This window comes from Aquarana catesbeiana, linkage group LG12, assembly GCF_042186555.1.
Source record: "Aquarana catesbeiana isolate 2022-GZ linkage group LG12, ASM4218655v1, whole genome shotgun sequence".
Classification (NCBI taxonomy): domain Eukaryota; kingdom Metazoa; phylum Chordata; class Amphibia; order Anura; family Ranidae; genus Aquarana; species Aquarana catesbeiana.
Window position 1 is genome coordinate 7448730 of NC_133335.1, and position 9922 is coordinate 7458651.

At 44.5% G+C, this 9922-nt stretch overlaps 1 protein-coding gene across 2 annotated transcripts; it reads right to left on the reverse strand.

The window, feature by feature from the left end:
- Window positions 1–4190: 4190 nt before the first annotated feature.
- On the reverse strand, window positions 4191–7352 carry TP53RK (TP53 regulating kinase). 2 transcript variants are annotated; one of them, XM_073607198.1, is made up of 2 exons: window positions 6872–7352; window positions 4191–4710 (listed from the first exon to the last, which is right to left on the reverse strand). In XM_073607198.1, the coding sequence occupies exons 1-2, from the start codon at window positions 7182–7184 to the stop codon at window positions 4241–4243; spliced, it is 783 nt and encodes a 260-aa protein (XP_073463299.1). In that variant the 5' UTR covers window positions 7185–7352; the 3' UTR covers window positions 4191–4240. The 2 variants fall into 2 exon arrangements, with proteins under 2 accessions (XP_073463299.1, XP_073463300.1); XM_073607199.1 differs by having other exon boundaries at window positions 6950–7345.
- Between the last annotated feature and the right edge of the window lie 2570 nt (window positions 7353–9922).

Sequence of the window (9922 nt, forward strand, 5' to 3'; positions counted from 1 at the left end):
CAACTATGATTGCAATATTGTATGCTGCACGGTATTTGCACAGCAGTCTTTCAAAACGCAATTGTCCAGCGCTGGGTGGGCGTGCTCTGTGATCAGCCGAATCCTTGGGACTCGGCTGATCACAGAACAGGGTAACGGGCCAATCACAGCGGGCCCTTTACCAAGTGATCAGCTGTCAGCCAAGGACAGCTGATCACGGAAGTAAACAGAAGCCAGTTATCGCCTTTATTTCTCATCACAATCAGCGTGTGAGGAGTAAAGAATAAATCCAGTAAATCGGCTTCTGTTACAGGGACATCGGTCCCAGCCTCGGTGACTACCAGCGCTGCTAATTAGTGCCACCCAGTGCCACCTATCAGTGCTGCCAATCAGTGCCATCTATCCATGCAGCCTCACCAGTCCCAACCTCATCAGTAAGCAAACACCTGAATCGCGCTATTAATACCTATAGCACACCTATAGATGGAGGTGACGTCAGCGTGTAGTCCTGCTCCGCCCTACGCGTTTCGTGATAGGTCACATCATCCAGGGGCTTTTATGCTGTTCCATTTGTTTTTTGCACGGGTGGACAATTTTTATCACCTACTTTAGAGACTTTCATTTGTCATTATTTACTCATTCTATTTGGTTATAGATCACATCATTATCCATCACTGAGTTTTATAATATGTAATATGGTTCATATACCCATATGACTCCATGCATTCCAGCAATTCAGTCTTGGATATATGGTATCTTTAATTTGGTTTGAGATTATCAACTATTTTCTATAGGTATTAATAGCGCGATTCGGGTGTTTCTTCTTATTTTATTTGGTATATGGGTGTCATATATTTTGAATTGCTGCTTTTCACAGTCATTAGTTCACATCAAATTTTGAATTATTTATTCACATATTTCTTAGCGCAGTCTTTATTTTCTTTTTTCCAACCTCATTAGTGCCCATCAGTGAAGGAGAAAAATTACCTGTTTGCAGAATTTGATAACTATAAAAAAAAAATAATGTATTTATTTATTTATTTTTTAAGTGTTCGGTCTTTTTTTGTTTCTTTAACCAAAATAAAAAACCCCAGTGGTAATTAAATACCACCAAAAGAAAGCTCTATCTGTGTGAAAAAAAATGCTAAAAATGTAGTTTGGGTACAGGGATGCATGACCGCGCAATTGTCATTCAAAGTGCAGCAGTGCTTAAAGCTAAAAATTGGCCTGGGCAGAAATGGGAGGGGGGGGGGTATAAGTGCCCAATAGGCAAGTGGTTAAAAAAAAAAAAAAACCACAACACAATTTTTACCCAAGTTTTTATGAATAAAAATGAAAGATGATGTTACGTCGAGTAAATAGATACCTAACATGTCACGCTTTAAAATTACGCACGCTTGTGGAATGGCGACAAACTACGATACCTAATAATCCCCATAGGCGACGCTTTAAGAATTTCTACAGGTTACCAGTTTAGAGTTACAGAGGAGGTCTTGTGGCAGAACTATTCCTCTCGCTCTAATGTTTGTGGCGATATCTCACATGTGTGGTTTGAACACCGTTTACATATGCGGGGGCGCGACTTATGTATGCGTTCGCTTCTGTGCACGAGCACAGAGGGATGGAGCGCTTTAACTTTTTTTTTTTTCCTTATTTATTTTACTTTTTTGTTTTTTTTTTACACTGTCCTTTTATTTTATTTTTTTTTAATCACTTTTATTCCCATTACAAGAAATGTAGACATCCCTTGTATTAGAAATAAGGGAAAAGACCCCAAATGTTTTCTTAACCACTTCCCGCCCGGCCTATAGCAAGATTGACGGCCGGGAAGTGGTTCTGTTATCCTGACTGGGCGTCATATGACGCAGGATAACATGCCGGCACGCGCCCATCACAAATGCGGCGTGTCAGTCTGACACGCCGCATCTCTGATCGTGATAAGAAGCTTCTCTCGGAGGCTTCTTACCACGTGGTCAGCTGTGACCAATCACAGCTGATCATCGCGTGAACCAGGAAGTGCCGGTAAACGGCATTCCTCACTCAGTTCGCGCTGACAGGGAGAGCCGATCGGAGACGATTGGCGGCTCTCCCTGTAGGGTGGGGGGTCTGTGCTGATAATCAGCACATTGATTATCAGCACAGCCCCCTCAGTTGTCCCAACCACCTGCCAATCAATCCCCATCAACACACACAATAATAAAGTCTCCCAGTGCCCACCACAGTGCCAATCCTAGCCCACCACAGTGCCAATCAGTGCCCAGCAGTAACACCTGTCAGTGATCTATCAGTACCTCATCATCAGTGCTGCCCATCAGTGCCAATCAGTACCGCCTATCAGTGCCACCTGTCAGTGCCCATCACAGCCGCCTGTCAGTGCCGCCCGTCAGTGCCCATCAGTGCCGCCCATCAGTGCCCATCAGTGCTGCATATCTGTGCCGCCTATCAGTGCCCATCAATTCTACATATCAGTGCCTATCAGTGACACTTTATCAGTGCCAACTCATCAGTGCCCGTCAGTGAAGGGGAAAACAACATTTTATGACAGAAAGTAAGAAAAACTTTTTTTTTTCAAAAATGTGGGTCTTTTTTAGTTTGTTTAGCAAAAAATAACCCCCCCCCCCCCCCCGAGGTGATCAAATACCACCAAAATAAAGCTCTATTTGTGGGAAGAAAATGATAAAAATGTCCTATGTGTACAGTGTTGTATGACCGCGTAATTGTCATTCAAAGTGCGACAGCGCTGAAAGCTGAAAATTGTCATGGGCAGGAATGGCCGAAAGTGCCCGGTATTGAAGTTGTTAAAAAGCAAAAAAAAAAAATAATAATTTGTTTTGGCCAGGGAACCATAAGTGACATCAGAGGTCGCTCCGGTCCTCCAAGGTCATAGAGACGAGTGGGGGGAGGGAGGGGCCTATCTTGTCCTCACTCGACTTCTTGCCCAGCAAATGGCTGTATAGGTGGCTCTAGTAAGCCCAGAAACGACTGGGAAGTGGCAGGAAGAGAGAGGGGAAGGGGCGGCTTGGGTGGAAACTCTCCCGCCGCTTCTAAAAGTGATCCCACGGTGAACACTCTCCTGTGGGACCGCTATTATCTTATACAGAGTCGCCTATAGTAAAGAATGATACCGGGTTATGGCAGCTAAAAAGCCATTTAACGGAAAAGTAATGACGTATTTTTTTTACTATGGGCTGGACGGCAAGTGGATAATACGGACACAGTCTCCTTATGCAGAGCAGCGCAGGGAAGCTGCTGTCACAGATCTTACCTCTTCTGGCAGGCTGTCACTGGGATAAATCTACAAATCGGAAATGATATCTCTTCTCCCCTTTCTAAACAAAGGGCCGGTTTAGAAGGGAGACAAAGTCCCCTACGTGATAATTTTTAGGAGACAGGTTCTCTTTAATGAGACATGCAGGGTTAGAGAAGGTCTAGTGCTAGAATTATTGCTCTCGCTCCACATGTGTGGTTTGAACGGCGTTTACATATGTGGGCGTGACTTATGTGTGCGTTCGCTTCTGTGCGCTAGCACACGGGGCCGCATTAAAATTTTTTTTTTTTCACTTTAATTTGTTTATTTTCACACTTTCTCTTAAAAATGTTTGTATCACTTTTATACTTATTCCAAGGAATGTAAACGTCCCTTGTAATAGGAATGATGTGTGACAGGTCCTCTTTATAAAGAGATGGGGGGTCTACAAGACCCCCCATCTCTCCTCCAGGCTGGAAAGCATCAGATCAAAAAAAAAAAATTACAGATCTGATGCTTTCAGGCCAAGATGGCTGCTTTGTTGACATCCGCGGCCCTTGACGTGACGTCATAACATCGCGCCCGGGCCTCCGACGGTCATAGAGATGACTGGTGACCATCTGGTCCCTGGAAATCTCTATCCTCTTCATCCGGCGGTGGCGGATTCTTTCTCCGGATCCCCGATGGCACCCCGGAGAAGCACCGGGAGGGATGTCCTTTCCCGTCGCCTGTAAGAACGATCAACCGCTATGGTCGTTCTTACGGTGCACAGAATTCCTGGCTGAAAAAGAAAAAGATGATATCTGAATGATGCCTGCAGCTGCACCCATCGTTCAGATATCACCACTGAAAGTCAAAAGACATCATATGACGTCCTTGGGCTGGAAGTGGTTAAAGAAGTGTGAATAGTTTTCCTGCCGGTGAAAGGGTTCATTTCACCTTAAAGAAACAGAAAGCAACAATGTAATTGTACATAAATCTTTATTATAGGGAAAAAAAAAAAAAATACAAAATTCATCCAACCATGGAGCGCTTTCTGCCCCTCAGTCTGACCTCATCCAGTTTTTTAATGACCGCGCTGGATTTTTTCGATGAGGAGGAGTAACTCTTTAACAGAGTGCTGAAGACGTCCTCTGTGTTGGGATGAGTACTCAGGAAGGCCTTCTCCAGAACGTAGAGGTCCACCCCCTTGTCCTCCGGGAGGGCCGAGATGTAGCTCAGGCCAAAGTCAATGAGAACCAGGTCCAGGTCCTGGTGGGGGGGCCGCAGAAGCATGTTGGAGGTGGTCAGGTCCCCATGGACAACGTCCTCGTCGTGCATCCGGGCCAGAACCCGACCGATCTTCTCCGCCAGGTCACAGAGATTGCCGCCGTTCTCCTGGACGGTCATGATATAATCCCGCACCATCAGCGAGCCTTCCATGTCCTCCATGTAGATGCAGTTTGAGACGTGGTCCACAAAATAGATCGCCGGAGTGGGGATACCTGAGAGCAGGAAGGAGGAGGAGAAGTCATGGCCGCATCTCCAAATACAACAGACAGAGAGACAGATAGGAACAGGTGCATCCGAGCTTCTACCTCCTGTGCAATGCCTGGTGAGCCTCAAGAACACGGCACTCAGCCTGGGAAGTCTCTGCAAACCTCTATGTAATCCATGCAAAAAAGGGAGAAAGGCCGGTGCCATGGAAGTTGGCTAAAACATTGTTTTATTATAGCATGTGACCAACAGTAAAAAAAAAGAAAAAAAAAAAACACAACACATTTCGACCATTGGCCTGATGGCCGAAACGCGTTGGATTTTTTTTTGACTGTTGTTCGCATGCTATAATAGAACGATGTTTTAGGCCGGTGCTATGGAAGTCGGCTAAAACATTGTTTTATTATAGCATGTGACCAACAGTAAAAAAAACAAAAAAAACAAACAAACACAAGTTTCGACCACTGGCCTGATGGCCAAAACGGGTTGGATTTTTTTGACTGTTCGCATGCTATAATAAAACAATGTTTTAGGCCGGTGCCATGGAAGTCAGCTAAAACATTGTTTTATTATAGCATGTGAACAGTCAAAAAAAAAAAACACAACACATTTTGACCATCGGCCTAATGGCCGAAACGCGTTGGATTAGTTTTTTGACTGCTGTTCACATGCTATAATAAAACTATGTTTTAAGCCGGTGCCATGGAAGTCGGCTAAAACATTGTTTTATTATAGCATGTGAACAAGAGTCAAAAACAAAAAAAAACATGTTTCCACCATCAGCCTGATGGCCGAAACGTATTAGATTTTTTTGACTGCTATTCACATGCTATAATAAAACGATGTTTTAGCCGACTTCCATGGCACCAGCCTTTCTTCCTTTTTTGCAGAGAAACAAAAATAGACAGACAGACATGATACAAATAGGTACAGCAGACAGCTATAAAGATGGAGGGAATAGGAGCTTTAACTGATAACAGAAACGGCTAAAAAAAAAAAAAAAGAAAGTCAGAAGACAAATGTAATATAGAAACACACATATACATGTATATACAGTACACACACACACACACAGAGAGTGTGTTGCTGAAAGGGTTAAAAATGATCCCACAACCTTGGAAGCTGCTGCTCTAGAACAAATGAATGAAGAGGGAGAGAAAGAGGGAGAGGGAGAGAGAGGGAGAGGGAGAGAGAGAGAGAAAGAGAGAGGGGGAGAGAGAGAGACTGAGAGAGAGAGAAACACAGAGAGAGAGAGAGAGGGAGAGAGAGAGAGAGAGAGAGAGAGAGAGAGAGAGAGAGAGAGAGAGAGAGGGAGAGAGAGAGAGAGATGGAGAGAGAGAGAGAGAGAGAGAGAGAGAGAGAGAGAGAGATGGAGAGAGAGATGGAGAGAGAGAGAGAGAGAGAGAGATGGAGAGAGAGAGAGAGAGAGAGAGAGAGAGAGAGAGAGAGAGAGAGAGAGAGAGAGATTAGGAAAAGAAGATAAAAGGAAAGAAAAAAAAAGGAAAGAATTCCTATGGAGAAAGCATCTCATTGGTACAAAGCTGGCCAGGAGAGTATTTTTTAAGTATTATTTTTTTTTATATTTACTTTATATATTTAAAATAATATTTTAATAAAATAAACTGTTTTTTTTATTCATTTACTTGATTTTAAATAATAATTTTTATTTACTAGTTACCTCATTTATTATTATTATTAAACAGGATTTATATGGCGCCAACAGTTTACGCAGCGCTTTACAACATGAATTTATTTAAAATTATTATTTGATTTAATTATTATTTTTATTTTAAATATTTTATTATAATTTTTATTTGCATGCATTTAAATTATTTATATTTATGTTCTTTTTAAGTAACTATTTACCAGATTTTTGATGTAATTATTATCATTATAATTATTTTTTATTTCTTTTTTCATGTTTATTTTAATTAATTATTTTTATTACAATTAATGTTTTAAAACAATATTTTTTGGTATTTATTTGTATTTACTTTTAAATAATTGTTATATATTTATTATTTTTAATGATCATTTTTATTACAATTATTACAAACTTCTTAGGCTTTTTTGCGCCCTCTAGCGGCTCACCCGCCTTCCTGCACCCTCCAATACACACAATGACCACACATAGGATTGAACAGGGCGCGGCGCCCTCTAGCGGCTCACCTGCCTTCCTGCACCCTCCAATGCACACAATGACAACACATAGGATTGAACAGGGCGCGGCGCCCTCTGGCGGCTCACCTGCCTTCCTGCACCTGAGTATGGCGCGCCCCTCCTGAGCTGTCCTCCGGTGTGTCAGCTTCTCGTCCAGCGCGGGGTGTCTGTAGGTTTTGGGGAACCTCTCCTTCACCACCGCCGCCTTCCCCAGGAACTTCCCCCGGTACACCCGGGCCTCGGCGCCCTGCTTCATCAGCTGCAGCCCCTCCAGATACTCCCGGCTCCTCCGCCGGCTCTCACACTCCACCTGGGCGGCCATGGCTCCAGCTCTGACAGCGCTCCGCAAACAGCGTAACAGGGGCCTCGCAGCTAGCGCGGCGCGCCACCTTCCAACGTAACTTTCATGAGGAATAGCGACTGGCGCAGATCGGCGTTTAACTCGTGCACCATGAAAGGCGTTCCGGCCAGAAACTGAAGCCGCGAAATAACGTTCCGGGAGCAGATTAATGTGAGGCGCTCCTGTATACAGCAGCGCCATAAGAGTCCTCAAATTAATATTACACCCTCCTACAACAAAACAACACATATAAAATAAATAATATATAAATAAATATTCATATAGAGGGAAATGATCCTTAGTAACCCATGGCAACCAGTGTTTATAAGTAATTACAATAAATTAAAACGTATCTAAAGCCAGTTTTTGGTGGAGCAGCGAGGGGTTAAAACCCTGTCAGGTTTTTACTGCTGTTGGTGTACCCGCGGAGGGGCTGGGGGGGGGTTCCCCCTTTCTGGCATCACCAAAACTTCACACAGTGGTCACCGGAACAGGAAGTGAGGGGAAATATTCTCACTCCAGGACGTTTTTCCTCTCACTTCCTGCCCCTGGGCTCAGTCGCACGGGTGCCCAGAGCGCCGCGTTTAGGCCTCATGTAAACCGGCGCGGTCAGACCGGCGTTTCTGTGCGTTTAGACAGTCCAGGTTATGACTGTTCAATGGCGCCGGTCACAAGGTGTGTTTAGCCGACACTTGCAGTGTTTGATGACGAATTTCCCCACAAATCGCTCGATTCTGCGAGTGATTCTAATTTATTATCGCTGTTTTCTATTGATGTAAAGGGACGGTTTTGGTTGCTATGGACAATCTCCAGTTTCCAGGCAGAAAGAACAGTGTTTATAATATAAAACTGCATGCAGGGCATTGGACAGATCACTGGGGACAAAGGGGATGTGAAATCATTTCATACAGTAATGTAATCTGTAAGATTCCAGTGTACTGTATGTATTGTGTGTGTTTCACTTTTTGAATTTGGCGTCGTTCTCCATCCCTATGCGTCTCAACGCTTGCAGGGAACGGAGCTCGGCTCTGTGATGAATCGAGTGGAGACACAGCCGCCGCACACACTGCGGGGAGGACATTGCGGGATCCTGGGGACAAAGCAAGTAAGCTGTACCTGGATCCTGCGATGCGATCCCGGGTGTGGCTCGGGGTTACCGCTTTTGGTACTGAAAATCCCCCCCGAGCCACACTCGGGAATACCGCCAGGGAGGTTAATAATAGACTTCACTGTGCTTCTAGGCATTGATAAAGCCCTTGTATCTATCTCCTGACTTGTGCCCGACCACAACCTTATCCCGGTGACAGGGCCTTGCCTCCCATAGTTGATTGTTTGCTTCAGTTGCACTAACAGTGACTGAAATGCTCCAGGAAAGCTCTTTTCACACTGAGCTAACCAAAATGACCACAGCTGATCACAGCTGAGAGTTAAATGGCTTTGTTAGCCATTGAGAAGGTAATTAGTCACACCTGATTGAGTTTACAAGTCATTTTTAGGAGGGGGGGTCCTTTTTCCGACTCAGTAATTCTGTTTTTGAAATTTGTTTTAATTTTTTTCTGCCATGTTGGTGTTAAAACTTTCACTTGGGTGTTATACGTTGCACTAGAGATAGCTGCCATAACCCTGGTATTTTCCTCAACAGCAAGCGGTCCGCTTTCAGATAAAAGTCTTCTCCACGGCAGATTCACCGCAAGATCACTTTTATCGGGGGAGGGAGAGGGCCACCCCCCCCCCCACCATGCTCTCGTCATCTCCGCCGCTCACTGGAAGCCGCTGGTATCGGCGGAGACGATCCTATCCCCTCAGTAGCATGGAGCCAAGTGAGGGAAAGATGGCCCCCCACTCGGCTCCATAACATTGGATGACAGAAGCAACGCCAAACGTCACTTCTGCCCAATGGTCTTAAAGGGGAATTTATTTTTTTATTGCATTTTAGTCTAAATATGAGATCCAAGGTCCTTTTGACCCCCCCCAGATCTCATATGTAAGAGGTCCTGTCATGCTTTTTTTCCATTACAAGGGATGTTTACATTCCTTGTAATAGGGATAAAAGTGACCCAATTTTTTTTTTTTAACCACTTGCCGACCGGGCCATAGCTGAAAGACGGCTACAGCGCGGTCGGCTTATTCTGGGTGGACGTCCGTGGGGCACGCACGGGGAACATCCGTGACCGCCGGGTCCCGAGGACCCGGCGCATCACAGATCACGGTAAATAGCCGCTGATAGCGGGCGTTTACCATGTGATTGTTCCGTCAAATGACGGAGCGATCACTTGTAAACAAACCGGCGTCACGTCATGACGCCGGTTCCTCCCTCCCCTCTGTGTACCGATCGGTACAGTGCGAGGGGAGAGGGGGAGAGATTGCAGCAGCGCTGTGGGCTGGATGTTTAGTGCCCACAGCGCTGCTCAGTGCCAATACTCTGCAACACTGTGCAATACTCTGCAACACTGTGCAATACTCTGCAACACTGTGCAATACTCTGCCAATACTCTGCAATACTCTGCCAATACTCTGCAACACTGTAATACTCTGCAAAACTCTACCAATACTAGCCAATACTCTGAAATAAATTTTAACAGAAACAAAGAATTTTTTTTTTTTTAATCGAATTTTCAGTCTTTTTTGATTTATAGTGCAAAAACTAAAAAACCCAGCGGTGATTAAATACCTCCAAAAGAAAGCTCTATTTGTGTGAAAAAAAGGACAACAATTTCATA

Excerpts from the sequence above, each read along its gene's own strand:
- TP53RK (XM_073607198.1), bottom strand. The coding sequence starts at position 7,184 with ATGGCCGCCCAGGTGGAGTGTGAGAGCCGGCGGAGGAGCCGGGAGTAT. Across the intron at positions 4,711-6,871 it reads TGGAGGGTGCAGGAAGGCAG|GTATCCCCACTCCGGCGATC; the intron begins GTGAGCCGCTAG and ends TCCTGCTCTCAG.